At 31.7% G+C, this 19339-nt stretch overlaps 1 protein-coding gene across 5 annotated transcripts in view; it reads right to left on the bottom strand.

The window, feature by feature from the left end:
• Window positions 1-19339, bottom strand: part of LOC113523148 (acetylcholine receptor subunit beta-like 2) — a 111784-nt gene that overhangs the window by 35227 nt on the left and 57218 nt on the right. For 3 of the 5 annotated variants that reach the window (XM_052896281.1, XM_052896280.1, XM_052896279.1), the window contains one exon: window positions 1960-5211. In XM_052896281.1, the coding sequence (XP_052752241.1) occupies window positions 4993-5211 (219 nt within the window). In that variant the 3' untranslated portion in view covers window positions 1960-4992. Of the gene's footprint in view, window positions 1-1959; window positions 5212-19339 lie in introns of those variants that run through there. The other 2 variants (XM_052896278.1, XM_052896276.1) reach the window with 1 other exon arrangement.

Here is a 19339-nt window from a genome sequence, read left to right as displayed (position 1 = left end):
CATTAACAAGAGTCTTTTCTCTCATGTGACTAATTATTATTTATTAATTCCAAATATAGTCTATACACCTTTTATTTAAATTCATTTCTTAAAAAAAATTGTGTTGTTGAGGGATAGAACAAACAACAATCTTCCATATTTTTTTTTTTTATTTATAAACCTATCAAGTACTTAATAAAAATAGCAGAATAAATAGGATTTTTTTTCTAACTTTTGTCATAAAATTTACGATAAAAGCTTATTGAGAACCAATCTAATTGGCCTCTAAAATTGTTAATTGCCTACATTTTTCTTTTACCAATTACGACTTCATTTTATATAGCCTCTAAATCATGAAGCTTTCAACTTAATTAGATAAATTTAATGGTGAAATTCTTATAAAACCAAAATTGCCATGAATAAAACGTGCTCACTCTAAATGCCAAGCGTTCTCATGTCAAACAACGAAAATGGCCGACCTTTTTAGTTATACTTGATATTATAGAGAGGTACTTCGTTAACTAGATTAGTGAAAAATTGTCCTCGTGTACTTTATGTTGGTTTCTAGTAATTTAGTAAAATATTGAGATAATTTTAAGCTTTCAGCTAAACCTGTTGGGCAGATAAATTTGGATCTAATTGGAGGTAAATTTGAATATAACATAACTAAGTGTAATTTAGCTGACTACCTAAAAGTATTTTACATTAAGTTTCTTATAATTACTTGTTTTTATCTTCCTATTTTTTAATTCGTTCCTAAAGTAGACTTCTGTATGTTTTTTTTTTCTGTGTATATAACGCAATATCTTTAACATTTTTTTTTTTACATTTGAAGAAGTTTATTTACATTTTGGTTTTTTATTAATTTTGTAATTGAAGTTAAACTTCTGCTGCTGCTTCACAAACTTCTGTTTGTTGAAGAAGCTGTATTTTATTTTCAAATAACCATGCTAAGCCGAAATGGATCATTAGTATAAATAAGTTATAATATTTATATTCTTAATACATTATTATCATCAGATTTTGAAAATAAGTAACTACTTTGATATTGGGGGGAAACGGATTGTTAGCGATGGAGTTTGACAGCCCCATTGCTAGCAACATGCTCTACTAGGTCGACCTCCACGTGGTTGCCCTTGGAACCATCGTGAACAATTCTTGTTGAATTTGTCACGATGGGCTAACTGACCTACTTCATCCTCACCTATCATTCTTCACTGGTGTCCCGCCGGTGTATATCGATAGCGCTACCTATAGCTAGGGTTACCATTCCATTATCACCCATTAAAAAAAAAACTACTTTGATATTATTATTCACAATAAAATTTTAATACACTTTGACGTTTCATAATATACAATAAAATACCTACTCTCAGATTTCAGATTTTCTCAATTACGAAGTTTATCCGACCAAAAACCTTATACGTAATTATCCTTTTGAAATGTGCCTGTGAATATATTTTTCTTAATTTAACGGTATATGAGCATAATAGGTACCATTATACTTTAATATATTTCATTAAAAAATATAAAGAATAAAGCATAATATTGGGGGTCATTCACCCTTCTTTAGATTAATTAATTATATACAATACGATTAATTTTGTTTAACCCAACGATAAAATTCTCCTAGTCTGTTAATATCACGCTCCCAGCGCGAGGGACCTGTTACAACCGACGGGTTTTACAAAATGAATCTTAATATAATTCATAAAAAGTAGATTTTTCTGTAAATATAAACATTATTTCCCAGGATAATATATTTAATTCTTTAATTAGATATTATCCTGGAAAATACAGAAATTTTTAAAATCCTGAAGATACCCTAAAACCCAACAAGTCACTTACTTGGTACTCAAAAACATCTATTCAATCTCAAGTATCCAAATAATAAAGATAGGTAACTAAAGTGTCTCATACATCTTGATGTGTATGTATGGAAATAGACATTAGTTGTGATAATGAAATGAAAGAAACATATGATAGACATAAAATTTATTGTGCACGAAATTCCTGTGTATATCCATAGGTAATGTTTATTGTAGGTACATGCACTATACTAAATCTTACTCACTAATTTATAAAACCTTTTAAAAACTTAAATTCACAGCCCTTTATATTAATACCTTAATAATTAACATTTGATTAATTAATTAATTGTTTTTAAAACATTCTCTATTTATCTGCATTTATATAATATTAATTTTAAATCACTAAAAGCTAAATATATAATGTATGTTTTATATACTTATAAAAGTAATTAGTTACTTAACTTTGAGGTTATCCTATAATGTAGCTTAAAATTTGTTATTTTATTTTTTAAACGTAATCTATTCATATAAATATAACCATTTGAATAAAGAAAACAAACTTTATTTCAGTACATAATAATAACAAACATATAGTTAAATGCATAATAAGATCAATGTTCCCTTATTGTTTCACGTTTCACTGTAAAGAATTTTCCTCTCCGCCAAATACTTGCCTCATTTAACTGGAGGAGGAAAAAAGCGGATTCGTTTTTTTTTCCTTGTAATATTTAAACATCGTCTTCTATTCCGAACATTTATTTTTATTGTTAATATAAATAAGCCGGTCTCGGGAATAATATTATTTAGCTCGAAGTACTTTTACAACGCTTGGAGTCTGGATGATTGTTTTGTGGATACAGGTAATGTGTGTCAAATAAATTGTGTATACATAACACTACCTAATACTTATTCAATGTTAATTGAATAGCGATTACATTATTTTTTTTATACCACTGATATGGCAAACAAGCATACGGCTCACCTGATGGTAAGCGGTTACCGTAGCCTATGAACGTCTGCAATACCAGAGGTATTACGCGCGCGTTGCCGACCCTGAAGAAACCTTTTTACCCCCCTTTTGAAGAGCCCCATGCTGTAGTCTCTTGGGAAAACCTCGGCAGGGAGTTCATTTCATAACCTGAGTGTACGTGGGAAAAACCATCTCTGAAACCGCGTTGTACGCGACCAAGCTTGGCTGTAAGGTATGAGGGTGAACTCCCTGTCGATGGCGAGCCGTACGATAGAAAGTGGTCGTAGGCATCATATTGAATAATTCCTCAGAGCACAATCCATTGTACAAGCGGTAGTTATTAGTTGATAATTATCAAGTAATTGATAGTAATTCTCCAGTATTCATAATTTTATTGATATCCTAACTTCCATCTTTAAAATCTACTAATCGCTGTATTGAAAGATATTATAATCTTGTCTGTTTGAATTGATTTTAATGAAAATATAAACAAAGTAATAAATGACTCGATCATAATTACTTTTTTTATGCAACTTATAATGGCAAACAAGCTGACGGCCCACCTGATGGAAAGCAGTAACTGTCGTCTATAAACATGAGCAGTACCATGCACATAACAGAGTATACTATTTCGCCCACGATACCCCCATGCGTTGCCATTCCTGAGAACTCAGGTGTTATTCCTCTGTACCCTGTAAATTCACTGCCATATCTCACCCTTCAAACCGAACAACAGCCATACAAACACAACTGCTTAACGATTGAAACACGAACAGGACAGAGGTACCAAAGCAAACGACTTTTGTACAAAGTCTCCCTCTGATTGTCTATTGATATCCAACAGTAATACAAATCAAATATCAATGAATTGATTGTATGTTTCAATTTGTTACCAATTTCATTTATAATCGTTTATGCTTTAAAACAGCGCTTTAACGCTTCAAACGTTGATGCAAATATGCTGAGCGTAGACCTATTTCACAGAACATTGCGACACACACACGCACACAAGTATACACTTGCACTTATTATTATTTTTTGCTGTTTATTTTAGGTTTTATTTTTTTATTATATTGTTATATTAGTTATATTATATTGTCATATTGTTATATAAGTTTTTTTTTATTTATACTACTGTGTGAGTCGCATGATTCTATGAATAAATTCTTTCTTTATAAAGTTTTACTGTGGTAATTCAAACAAAACTTGTTTTATTAAATTCAAAATACACTACATTGGCTTAATTCATAATCAATTTACGCAAAATTGAATCGAAATCTTAATGACAATAGAACTGAATATTGCAAGATATTATTTTCCATTAATTTATGTGTAACGACTGTGTATTTTGAGCTTTTCAGGAAATATTCCTTCCATTATATATAGATTTTAGATATGACACAAAGGCATAATAGACTCAGCATTTTCCAATTTAATTTCGGTACATACAATAAAACGAAATATTCGAAGATACTGTTTTCCATTAATATGTAATTATAAATTATACATATAATTATAAATTCCCATGGTATATATATATATATATAAATGGTATTCCTCGTTTTCTCCCACTACTTGAATACGCTTGGATTTTAAAAGTGGAAAGATATTAAAATTTAAATACTTCTAAATAATGTATTAAGATAAAATATACACCACATTTTAAGTTAGATCTTTAGGAACGTAACTGTGAAAACTACATCTAATTGGGTGTTTATGTATTAGTAGTTTTTTACGCTATACCTGAACAAACACACAGACAGACAAAAAGACAAAAATTCTAGAAATTATTATTCTGACATGTATCGGTCTTATTAAGACCCTCTCGTATAAATTTTTCTTAAATGTCTTTCATGTACAGAGATCGTCTTGTTACAATTTTACTATATTTGTAAGATGTGCTAACATCTATTAGGGGGAGGGCGGAGGGGGAAGAGATTATTAGTAATGCGGACTACCAGTCCCATTTCTCTCTGTGAACTCTCATGGTCTCTCCTGAAAATCATCGTGCTGAATTCCAGGCGTATTCATCACGATGGGCTAACTGACCTGCTTTGTCATCTCACCTATCATCTCTCACTGGTACCCCGCCAGCATATACCATTAGCGTAGGCGAGGATACCATTCCATTATCATCCATTAAAAAAACATCTATTAGAATTAAACTGATACACCACTTGTCATAAACTATGATATTATAAACTCTATTAAAAATTTCCATTTTTTACAAAATTAACTTACAATACCATAGGTCTCGACGTCTTTGGGATAAAAGAAGTTATTCTTCCTCATGGGAATTGAAGATATCTGCTGGTCCACTGGTACCCTCGTATCGTAGAGGGATGGAGATTGGAAAATGATACCGAAAGTGCCAACGAAGCAGGCAATGGTGAAGAGCCATAAAAAGAAACGGTCCAGAACCATAGACATGAACTTCCAATCTTCGACCACCTGTGGACAATAAAAAAAATACTTTTAATTTTTTAACAGATAAAAGCCAAAATAATGTAATTCATGAAAAATTCAAATATAGTCACAGAGTATTTAGTATTTCGTACCAGAAGTTATCTATTACATTGGTTTTCCTACAGTTCAAATCCACGCATACACAATTACGGGCAAAAAACTAGTTTAATATAAATATAGTTAAATTGCTATCTCCGAAATAGACATAGAAGCAGTTAATGCTAAAGGTCATTGCATATATCTCTTGCTTCATCCACTTCATAACTTGTCTATTGTGCATTCATTCTTGTCCAGAAGGCCTGGTAGTGAATTTGAGTATTTGAAACTCTCTTCCTTATTTGAAGCTTCCCTTGAGAAGTGACAAGCGAATCCGTCGATGGAATCGTTGTTGAAAGAGAGTCCATGAGTTGAAATGAGACATCCGACGCTACTGTCTCATCGATGGATTCGCTTCTCCCTTATCTACAGGGCGAGGTAATGTAGAATTACGAAAGAATTCAAATAAAACAAATAGGTGGATCATATACTTTCTGTGGAAAAAGTTAAACATCAAAAACATACAAAATCAGCGTTTATGTACTGTTAAGAGCAATTATATTTAAGTAATGCAACCTCTTTACTGTTTTTGTATGAAACATTGTTTTTGACAGTTTATGTAAAATTAAAAATAATATTAAAATTGTCAATATGGAAAAAATGCAATCTTCGATAAAAAAAAAAAGAAAAAAAAAATGAAAACTTTGATTAATATGCAGATTTTTATTTAAAATAGATAAAAATACATTTATAGCATATACATTTTGGTCCTACGAGCCGAACGGATGATTTAATTGCTATCGTTTTAAGTTCTGTGATGAGCTGTGGTATTCAATTGCAAAACGGTAAGAAATATTGCGACGGCTGAGGACGGAGACTCCGCTGCTATCATCGAGTGGGTTTCAAGTATCAATTGCAGCAGTGTGTCAGTCTCTGTAGTAGTTTCAAGGAAAACTGTGAGTACAATTTGACATTCGACTTAGAGAATATTCATCGTTTAAATATTGAAACTTAGAAAATTTATTGAAAATGGATGCAAACCTACGAGTTTTAGAAGATATTAAAATTCAAATAGAAAAAGCAAGATTAAATTTTAAAAAAGCGCCGAGGGATAGAATAAATGAAAACTATTTAGAAACAAGACTTCAGATTCTAGAAAAACAATACATAAATTTTACCTCAAAACATGAAAAGTTAATCGCCCTGTATGAACCTAATGTTTTAAATGCTACCGATTATGTCAAGGATGAAGTGTTTGAACTAGTGACTGAAACTTATTTAGATTATAGAGTAGAATTAAAAAATGCTTTATCTAATGTTAAATATTGTAATTTAAATAGTAATTGCGAAGTTTCACCTAACTCTTCTAAGGCAGATTCGTTGGCTAAATTACCCAGAATCCGAATACCTGTGTTCACAGGCCGGTATACTGAATGGACTTCATTTCGCGATTTATTTCTTTCGCTTGTCCACAACAATCCTGTTTTATCATACAAAAGTTGCATTATCTAAAAACACAACTGTCAGGTACAATTGATTAGGCATGTACCGATTACTCAATCTAATTATATAAAATGTTGGAACATGTTAACAGATAGATATAATAATAAAAGGTTTATGTCAAATTGTATTTTAAAGCGATTTTTCAGTCAACATAACATAGTAGCAGAATCTTCTAGTGCTCTTAAGGAACTCCTATAACGATTTACATGAATCGAATATTGGTATTGATACGGAGTGACTAAATTACAGGTGAGTCAACAACAATTCAAAAGTTTTTAGAAACGCGTTTTCGTGCTCTGGAATTCGTAGAATAAAACCAAAAGTTGTTCAGATTAAAAAGGTTTTGCATACTGTGTCAAATATTAATTGTTCAAAATCATAGGTTATACAATTGCAAAAAATTTTCTCAGGAAGATGTTGATAAACGTCGTAGGGCATTGCAATCGCTTTCCTTGTGCTTTAAAATTAATCATAATGCGACAATAAAACACATTATTAATAAACTATTGCAGATGTGTTCACATCACAAGTTGAAGAAGTGGAGGTTCATCTCAGTCAACAGAGACTCCATCAAATATAGCATCCCATTTTTTGAAAGGAAGTAAACGAGGACAAGTCCTTTTAGCCACAGCTATATCAATCGAAAAAATGGATCAACCGACAACAGCGAAGGGTCACTATATGCAGATGACGTACAACTCCTTCAATTAAAAAAGGTTTGTTTCGGGAGTAGGTGGTACTAGTAATGACAAAATTTCCAAATACGTTGTTGTTGTCAATCTCCAGTCACGGTATGACCCTTCATTTAAAATCCAAGTAACAGCTAGAGTGGTAGATACAGTAACATCATATTGCCTGAAAGAAAATGTATAGTTGACCAAAATATTTCAATTAGCTGATCCTTATTATTGACATATTAGAAATGGCAGAAACCTAAAAACCAATGCCATAATAGGTTGGATATTGTTGATAGGGTTGTTAATGTCATAGCTATATTTATACTGATGTTAATTTGTTAAAACGTTTCTGGGAGTTAGAAGATAAACCCTTAATATATTTTCTCCTGAAGAACAGGCATGTGATTATTATGCAGCAACAACACGTAGGGATAAATCTTGTCAATAATCCTTCTCTTAAATGTGATTCTATTTTTAAAAAGATTTCTTTAAAAAGATTCAAATTTGAAACGCCGGTGTTCAGGTGTTATTAATGAATATTTAACTTTTGGAACATTGAGAAATTGCTGAGGAATCGGATAAAAATAAAGTTATTGTACTATATTTACCTATTAAAAGAAAGAACTAAAGCAAGGGTTTTATATTATATTCGGGCAAGAAATAAATATACGTTTGTCCGGAGTTACATTTATTATTTTTTATACATATAAAAATAACCATGAAAGATCTCATTTATGTCAAATGATACCAATTTTAACAAGAAGAAGTCACACGGGGCCAAATCCGGCGAATAGGGGGGGTGTTCGGTCACCGTAATGGAATTTTTACTCAAAAACTCACGGACAACAAGAGAGGTGTGAGCAGGGGCATTGTCGTGGTGAAGAATCCAACGCCCCTCTCGCGCCAATTCTGGACGAACTCGTGCCACACGAGCTTTGAGGCGTCTGAGCACATCGACGTAGAATTTTCCATCAACTTTAGGGACGAATTATCCCCCGAACATCGAAAAAAACAATCAACATTGTCTTGACATTTGACTTTTCTTGATTTTTTTGTTCTGCTGTCTTAGTTATTAATTAAACTTCATAGCTGTTTTACAGAAAGTATAATGCAGTGAAATTATTGACAAGCCATAGATATGAAGAAGCATAACCTGCGCTCTCTTAAAAACTTTTATTTTCCGGAACGTGTTCAACGGAAATATTTATGTTTATCAAATGGCGTAAATATCCAATTTGTATGGCAGCTGACATCGTAAAGATGTACAGGCAAATAAAAGTAGCAGAGCAACACGTCGATTTTCAAAAAATTGTATGGCGAGAAGATATTCACTCTGAAATACTCGATTATCGTCTCTTGATAGTCACATTTGGTACTTCTTGTGCTCCGTATCTTGCAGGCAAATCGTTACAGCAAGTTTTCCCATTGGCTTCGTGGATGACATTATGATAAAAGAAACTGTTGATGTGTCGACAATTCACGAGCTTTTGTTGTCTTGACAAAAGAAATAATGAAAGCAATGATAAAGAAAAAGCAAACAATTTTGAAATAAAATCTGATGATGTAACAAAACTAAAAGGACTTACCTAGAACCGGAACAATGATGAATTTCATTTTATGGTGAAATCTGAAAATATCGCACCTATAACGAAATGAAAAAAAATGATTATGTAATGATTGAGTTACATGATTTTAGTGATACTTCGAATATTGCAGATTCCGCTGTGGTCATAAATTCCGCTGTGGTATATATTCGAGTGGTATATATTCCGCTGTGGTATAGATTGTGAACATAAAATTCATTGCAATTTAGTAACAGCTAAAACAAAGGGTAACTAAACAGATATTCTTACCTTGACTCGATTTTTTTAGCTAAATTGTTAAGCAAAGTATATAAAAGCAAATATGCATTCTGACTTGGTTTTATGTTAGTTGAGTTATCAAGTAAAACTTTATAATTGTAATTTAGAGATACATGTATTTTGTTTTCAAAAGAAAATCCTGTACACTGTACAGATCTCTTAGAAAAATCTCTTTGGATATAATACGTACGTACAGAACCTAGAGGCACGAAACTCGTTTGAAAGAAAGGATTGTAAAGTTTCATGTAACAGATATTAATGCAAATGGTTATATCAGGATAAAAAAATTGAATAGCATAATAGCGATCTATAGAAGATTTTTGAAACGAAAAATTTATTAGATATACTACATTTGATATACTTTTTCATAAATACAAATGGCTAATTGTACAGCAGGATCCCATTAGCAATGGAAGATAATCTTCCACCAGCTAAATGGTTGTTTGACATTACAGAGTATCCAGGAAAAGACGGTATAAGCAAAAATTCGATAATTAAGCGTCACATATTTGTTGTTTACCAGTGATGAACTGAAAAATGTTTTATTACTTTTATTGCTTAATTCTAATGTTGTATTTTTCAATAATTGTTATTTAAATACTCTAATGTTTTAATGCTTTATTGTGTTGTCTCTGAAATATGTTGTTTTTAATTTTATGAGTTAAATAGCTTTTTATTTATCTATTGTTAACTGGTCTTGCATTAAATATTTATGTAATGTAGTAATATGTTTTAATTTTTTCTTATACTTAGGTTATGGACTATTCGTCCATGCAATGTTAACAATTATATTTAAGTAATGCAACCTCTTTACTGTTTTTGTATGAAACATTGTTTTTGACAGTTTATGTAAAATTAAAAATAATATTAAAATTGTCAATATGGAAAAAATGCAAACTTTGATTAATATGCAGATTTTTATTTAAAATAAATAAAAATACATTTATAGCATATACATGTACAACATACGAGTGTAAAAGTGAATAAAACAAAAAATGTACGTAACGTAAGATTTTTAACCTTTAACACTTGATTCTCACTGTCCACCAACTAATGGCACGAAAATAAAAATGCAAAAAAAAGTTAATAAACAAATTTGTACCTTCCTAGCAGTCAACAAATTCAACCGAGCTTATTACAGGGCCAGGTAATGTAGGATTATGAAAGAATCCAAATAAAACAGATAGGTCAATCATATACTTTCTGTGGCAAATGTTAGACGTCAACAACATCCAAAATCAACGTTTATGAATAACATATGAAAGTGACTAAAACAAAAAATTTACGTAACATAAGATTTTAAACCTTTGTCACTTGATTCCACTGACCACCAACTAAGGGCATGAGAATAAAAATGCGAAATAAAAAAGTTAATAAACAAATGTGTACCTTCCTAGCAGTCAACAAATTCAACCGAGCTTATTCAATCGAAAAAATCCAATGCGACAACAGCGACACTATTGGATGACGCGTTCATTCTACCTTACGTAAAATGACACGGTGCGAATATTTGACTATCTATGCTTATTATTGACTATAGAAAAGAAATAAAAACTGATAAAGGTATGTTGATATTGTTAGTACATATTTATGGCGTTCCGTAGCCGTTTTAATATATCAGGTTGATAGCGCTTCTTGTCAATAACGATATTTTTATTTCTTAAAAGGACTGTGATGAGAAATTGGAAATTGATTTCATAAAAAAACAACATGTCCTATGTTACAAATTAAAATGTAAAAAAGACAATTTTATATTATATTCTATTAAATAAATTGTTAGTTACATTTATTATTTTTATACATATAAAAATAACCATGAAAGAATTTTAGCAAAAGATAAATTTTAGCAAAAAAGTTGCACCCAAAATTTAATAGGTTGTTTTACAATTATTTACCTCTATCCAACTTTGTTGCTGCTAGTTATTAATTAAACTTCATGGCTGGTTTACAGAAAGTATAATGCAGTGAAATTATTGAGTATAGATATGGAAGCATAACGCTCTCTTAAAAAATTAACGTGTAGGAAATATTATGTTTTTCAAAAAAGGTGTATAAAGGATTATTCAGGGTCGACAATGCGTAAGCGATAGCCTCAGTACTGCAGGCGTTTTCCACCTTCGTGGTTTAAAAAGAAACTATGAAGTCACAGTTTTGTTGTCACAAACTGTATGACAGATCGTAACTATATTAGAAAGAGAAGAGATTTGACTTTTTTCTATAATAGATAAACTGAAAAACTACTTGACTGCCTTTATAAATTTTTTCACCTATAAAAAGCTACATTCATTAGCAAGTAACTTAAACTGTATTTTGTTTTCAAACTGTACGAAGCCGGGACGGGTCGCTAGTTAATTATACAATCCCATACATTCTATAAGATGCTATACACATATTTCGTGATACTAAAATGAATACTCAATTGAATTCTGCATAACATTAATAATCAGAATTTGTATATGTGAGACAAAAATTCACGACGCAGCAAGAACCCTTGTTTCGTAGCTCGCCGTTAACAATACGGTTGACATTTCGGAAATAAGACTGCCAACTTCTCTACAGTTGTATTGGTCTTGTTACATTCATTTAGATAACGTCTTTTGCATGACTGTACAAAAGAGTGTACTGTTTTAACATTCATACATATACGTATATGTGGAACTTGTGGTATACAATATAAGTTATAACAGATACATACAAAAATGATTGATTTTCGACAATTGATTACAACACCAAAACATACAACTTTTATTGCTAAAATGCATTACTTATTTTTAATTAGTTTTTTTAGAATTTAGGTTAGATTATGGTAGGTACGCCTTATGGAGGGTTAACGTAGTTTTTGAACACTGTTTTCGAACGACTTCAAAAACAAGATTCTTATTTATCGTGGTATATTAATGAACATTTTCAGCTATATTCGAATCGGATATTAATGATTGTTACCCTTTTATTTAAAGAGTTCACTTAGTTGATACTTTATAAAAATAATAAAAAATTCTAACGAAAAATACACTAACTATCAATTAAGTATCTATATATATATATATATATATATATATATATATATATATATATATATATATATATATATATATATATATATATATATATATATATATATATATATATATATATATATATATATATATATTATATAGGCTACCTCTTATCTAGGCATCTGCCTATAAAGATCTTTTGGTAAACAATAAAGAGTATCTACTCTTTATTGTTTCCCAAAAAATTGCAATAGTAAACTAATTATATAAACAATTACAAGATCTGATCACAGTGAAAAAACAATGGCCGACCCTATCGTTATAAGCGATCTCTTCCAAAAAAAAGGAGTTTTCGAAGAATATTAATACTTCAACAGTAGGTACAGAGTCCTAAAATCATTTAAATCTCTGCACATAAATAGGTTGTCGGAATGAATAATACAAAAGATGTTAGCATTTTTTTACGCTTTTCAACGAAGAAATCATTATGTATGATCAAAAAAGATTTCACTTGGTATTGTTAAATTCCTTATAACGCCGCTACAAAGCCTAATCTTTTAAAGGAAATTGCTCCTTGATACGCGTCTTCTCATTATTTTAAACTCGACAGCCTAAGAAGCGGAAATAATGAAAAAAATGCTTGGGAAAACTTCTCATTGTCCTTAGAACGGGTTCAATTAAAGGGGCCCCCTTTGAAAACAAGTAAACAAGAGTGGCGGACATAAAATTGGCTCTTCGGCATAATTGGATGGATTTTCTTGCAAAACTTTTAAATCATTGTTGATGAATAAAATGAATGGAAAATTGAAGCGTTGTAAATTTTGTATAGTTTTTACTGTAAAATTTTTTGTTCAAATATACAATATAAGCGAAAATAAAGCGTATAGGTAAATTTATTTTCATGTTTGAATATTGTGGTCTCAAACAATTTTAAATAAGATTTGATTTCTACAAATTAAAACTAGAAGCTACGCTAATGAATTATGTACATAGTTTTTATTATATTTTACTTACATTACATAAATAAGCATTAAAGTAAATAGGTATAAATGTAACATATCATATCAGCTGTTTACTTTCCACTGCTTAACATAAGAGAAATTTTGCCAGTAGTTGCCACACTTGGCAGGCGGGTTGGCAACACGCATTTGATGACGATGGATGCTTCTGCCCATCCCCCAACCATTAAGTTCCCTTAGTAGCCTATTACGACCCCCACGATTAAAGAAGAGATGGCTCATTCTATGCCGGAACCATAGGGCAAAAATTATATATAATTTAAAAATATTTGATAAACCCAAATCCTAATATCTATATAACAAATAATTAGAAACCGGTATTTATAAGCGAATATTGATGAAAAATGTTTATATTACAGAATACACTGTGACCTCCATGTTAACCCTCATACGTTGCTAATCCTGAGGACTAGGTCATTATACCTCCATGCTATGTAACTTTATTGTCATAGCCCACTCTCCAAACTGAAACACAACCATGCAAGCGCAGCTATTTAGTAGCAGAAACATGAGGGAGACAGAAATACTCAAGCAGACGACTTTTATACAAAGTCTCCCTTCAGTTGAAGTTGGTTAAAGCGACAAACTTCTCCAACATTAGGTACTAGAAACTACGTAGTGTGCCTGATAGAAACTAGTTTATATGAATCTATCTCAAGGGAGGGAGACGCGCTCAAAGCAATTTTGGTGATGCTTGTCGTTCGTATGCCAAAACTTTAATGTTCAATTTGTTCAAAGAGTCATGGTCAAAGTAGAAGCTATTAGACTGTACAGCAAAGATCAACAATGTACAAACAGGGAATCATTCGTAGAGATGTTCTAGGAAAAATCTAGAACGTTATATTTTCTGGGTCGACATTACAAAAATTGGAAACATTCGTTTCTAGGAACAACACAATGTTACTATAGTAATGCTATTCTCAATCCATATTTCTACAATTTCACTCATGTATATTTCGTACTATTTTTTTGTATATGTTATTTGATGTTTATCCTAATTTTGAAGTGATTTTACGTTACGTAACATCGTGACAAATTTTATAATGGTTTTATAGTTTTATTTTTATATTATTTTTAATTTACTCTCGTATTATTTGTTTATAATAATGGAGTATAATTTATAATAATGCTGAATTTCTTAATAAATTATTCAGTAATATTAATCCACAGTTACATCGATTCGTTTCAACATATAAACCGAGACCAAACCAGAGAATAAATGGGGAAAAAACACTAAAAGAACAGAGCTGACATTCAATCGGATCGCATTCATCTCGGCGGCAGCTGGTACCCGCTTAAAAAGAACTCCGCGATTCCTTCTCAGAGATCCGCGAGATACGGAAACCTAGTTAGCGAAGACACGGAAGACTCGCTTCCGATAGGAACTTGAGCCAGAAATACTTGGAAATGGAATTGAATATTAGAATTTTGTTTTCAACTTCAAGCGAACAAACGATGGACTTTTTGTCCAACGACAAATTTTTTAAGTCGGCTAAGTATTTGAACAAAGTTTGCATATTGTAGTCTTATTTAAGGAATTTTGTTATGATCGAACTAAAATGAGTATTGAAATTTATCTCTAGTCATTTTTAGAAACCTAGAAATCTAGGAAAACATATAGTTTTCTGCGTACAGTACGGGGCTTGTCTACTCAGATTTTCATTGATATACGATAAAACAATCTCTCGTGATTTCAACCTTGCATTTATGCATAACCAAGATATAGAAAATGTGTCCGTACTTATTTTTCGATATTTTGTATAATAGTCCATATATGCAACAGAGACTCTCTGGAAAGTATGCATACGAAGCTCTTGAGAATACTTTATCCGAAGCCAGAAACACGTGTAGTCTACGTGTCTCAAACCGCGAGACACTATAAAACTAAAATGTATAAAATTGTGAAATGAGGTAAGTACAAAAAGTTCCATTGTGTGGACCCATTATTGTCGTGCCACAGTTCAATAACAACCCCATATGAGAAATTAAAGATATAATACGCTTCCTTATCTCGACCAAAAGCATTTTAAGTTTTATTTTACCATTTATAATATTTTTTTTTTTGTATTTTTTTTATGGGTGAAAATGGTATAGCAACCACGCCTACGCTAACGGGATACGCTGGCGGAGCACCAGTTAAGGGTGATAGATGAGAATGAAAACAGACCAGTTAGCCCATCATGATGAATTCATCAGGAATTAACCATGATAGTTTCCAGGGGGAACCGCGAGGAGGTTGACCTGGTTGGATATATTGCTAGCAATGGGATCCTCAGTCTCCATTACTAACAATCCCTTTCCCCCTTTTTTTAGTATTGAAGAGTTCCACGATTGATCATGATCTCGTCTGATAAAAAGTGATGATGTGTGATGAAAAAAGAGTTATAAAACTATTGGAACTAAAATTTATCAATCTCATCATCATCATCATCATCACATCAGCCGTTATATGTCCACTGCTGTTTATAGGTCTCCCCCATAGACATATAAGAAACGGTCCTACAACTATTGACTCCCTACAATGAATTTGAGGTTATCACTCCATCTAGTGGAGCGTTGTCCAATACAGCCTGCTTGTTAGGGCCGCCACTTAAAAATCAATCAATCGCATTAAGACATAACAGTACAAATAACAGCATAGCTAGATGTACATTTTATTGGCACAGTGATCAGTTTCAACCACAAAACATACAGTTTCGCTTTCCATTATCAAAAACACATTTCGAGTGCATTTCGGGTCGATGGTCGTGGAAAACCACAAACGGTGTCAACGCCGTGCGCTAGTTCAATTGAAAGTCGATATCCGCCTATTTCCAACCAGTGGTCTGACAACTCACCTCGCGACTAGATAAAACTGTTTTTGTCAATGTTCAACGTATAAATAACCTTACATCAAACTGTGCTTTTTGTACAAATATTTTTCGTACAAATAATCGGGGTATTTAGATCTAATGCGGAACAGTTGGTCTAATTATGAAAATCAGTGATTGACACAAAATGTTCTTTATCCTTTATACATACTTTATACTTGTAATTTATATACACAGTTTAATTTCCAATACATTTCGAAATTATTAAATTATATTTCCCAAAAATTAGGAAAAAAATATATTACTGTCGGTTAGTTATCAATAAATTTGATTAAAGTTAAACGTAATGTTACGTGAATTTTAAATATTTTAATTAATTCAACAAAAATTATATCTAATTCTATTTTCCGTTTCGTTATTTAATAAGAATTCTCTTATATTTAAATATTCTGAGACCACTCTAGAAATATTTACTTTTCTATATAAAAAAACAGGTAACACTTCCCTATTCACACATTCTCAATACAAAAGCTCCAGTTTTATTCTAAATTGTTAAAACTAAACTTTTTGTTAAATTTAAATAAACACCTACTATATTTATATTACATTTAGTACAGTGGTACCAAAACCTATTCCCTTCGTTAAACCATATCTTAGAAACCTAACAGACTCGGCTCTCAGCTCTGTAATACACTAAATTTTCTATCGCACATACATATCTGAGTGTAAATTTCGTTTTACTACATTATAAACATCGTCTCCAAAGCAACACGCGAACACTAACACTAAACAAAATCCGTTTAAACCGCTTTAAATTCAGCGTACACAACATTTTTGTCCGTGTTCCATAACACGCTTGCTTATCTAGAGATGCAAGCCCCATGTACCGACATAAACTCGGTATATATATGTACACAGAGGAAATCCCGTCGCAAATAGCCAGGCACCCGCGCACACTGCTTGTATACATTGATGCGAACTGTTCCAATGTACTTATGGTCCAACACAAAAGAGAGAAAGAAAAACTTTTATGATTAAAATTTAACATTTTTATTATTGTACCTACTTGTGAAGGGTTCGTTGGATAAAACAATAAAAATATAAGAGACTGAATAAAGATATATAATATTGTTCCCTAGTACAAAAATAGATGTTTTAAAAGGTAATGACGTTTCTCTAATAAAACAAAATACACATTGATATAACAAGAAAAATAAATAAGTTCTATTTTTAAATGTATCAAATAAAACCTCAACATACTCCCCCCCTTGCGATAATATCGCAAAACAGACAGACAGACAAAAAACTACATATCATATAAAATTACAATTCTTACAACAATACAAATCTAGACGGTTAGGTATTTTGACCAAACGACCAGTGCGTATGACACGAGGCAATGGCTCAAAAATTTTACTTATAGGATCGACACTGTGTGTATTGCTCTTAATTTCTGCAAATTCGCCTGATTCAACCTTTAACGCATACAACCACTGTATAGGCCTTATACACTCACCCTTAGCAGTTTTTACTTTAGCAACTTGAAGACATCCATCAATACCTGGATATATCTCTAAAATTACTCCTAATGACCAATACAAACATTTAATATTATCACATCCGACCAAAATAACATCTCCAATTTTATATGTGTGATTCTTATCTTTACATCCCCTTTGAATCAGAGTGATAAATATTCATTTCCAAAACGCTGTTTTAAATCGCCACTTAATTTTTTTTATATATCGCCACCGAGATGCTAAGATATTGCCATTCAACTGACTTAGGTTATTTTCATTTTCATTTTCATCGACTTTTAGGAACGTTGCGGGTGGCAAGGTTATTAAACTTTCTGAACTTTTCGCTATATATGTCAATTTCTTCGAATTGATTATATTTTCTATCTCACATAAGATTGTATTGAGTTCACAATAACTTTGTGATGCTTTCCCAAATATTCTGCATAAAATGTCTTTGACAGTCCTCACCATTCTCTCCCAAAACCCTCCCCACCACGGCGCAGGTGGCATGAAACGCCATTCGATTTTCTGAGTGAGGGTCTGAGAAGAAACCTCTTGCCAATTAATCTCATTTATAATATGTGTAGCACCTCTAAAGTTTGTCCCATTATCACTATAAATTAACTTAACTGCACCTCTTCTAACTAAAAACTTTCTTAAAGCTAGAAGGAAATCCTCATTAATTTGTATAGTATTCTTGAAAAAATTATCTATCTCCTCTTCGCGTTTGATGAACTTTTCTCTTGTGTTATTTTTTATATTTCTAAATTCCAAAAGTCTTCTACACTATATGAACAAGTCAGAACACTTACAGATTCTAAAGAGCAATACACACCAACCGCGGGCCCTTGTACAGTCCAACCAAGTTTAGTTTCTGTTGCAAAAAGATAGTCATCTACACGTACTGATCGTCCAGTTAACAGGGTACCTAGAAAATCAGAACCAATTAGTAAATCTATTTTAGAAACATCATCTATAGAATCTGTAACAACAACACCTTTATCATTTAATATAGACAAAATATTACTACCCTTTTAATACGGGGTATATCACTACATATCGTATTTTGTTCATATGCTCTAACATAACATTCATATGTGTCATCTAAACTTCTGACATTTAAATTATAAATTCTGTACATTTTTTTTTGTGTCGTAGCTCCACCAAACAAATTTTGACTCATTTCTTTCATACCACATGCTTTTAATTTCAGTCTAGAAGCAACATCTTTAGTAACAAATGTTTGTTGGGCACCACTATCCAGAAGAACTCTTACTGTGATATTCTCATCTCCATTGCAGATTTTTACTCTCAGAGTTTGTAATAAAACTGTTTTATTATTTGAAAGATCACTCTGATTTAGTACCGACTGAGATTCTTGTGACGTACTAGCAATGGTAGTGCCTGCAATCGACTTTTTTATATCATTGCACATTAATGGAAAATGTCTTTTGGTGCAGATAACACATTTAGGATACTTCCTACATCGCTTGGCAGAATGTCCAATGTTAAGACATATATAACAAGCATTCTTCGATTTTAAAAATTCTTTTCGCTCTTCTAAATTTTTACCAATTGCACTAGCACATTCTGAGCTAGTATGTGACAGTCTATCGCACCAAATACAAGTTTTTTCCTTACGATCGTATTGGTTACCTTCACCTAATCTTTTCTTAGTATCTTTATTATG

Source organism: Galleria mellonella, unplaced genomic scaffold (genome assembly GCF_026898425.1).
Source record: "Galleria mellonella isolate WM207_F2 unplaced genomic scaffold, CSIRO_AGI_GalMel_v1 utg32, whole genome shotgun sequence".
NCBI classification, from domain to species: Eukaryota; Metazoa; Arthropoda; class Insecta; order Lepidoptera; family Pyralidae; genus Galleria; species Galleria mellonella.
Note: the sequence above shows the minus strand (reverse complement) of the source record. Positions and strands in the feature narration are given on the sequence as shown.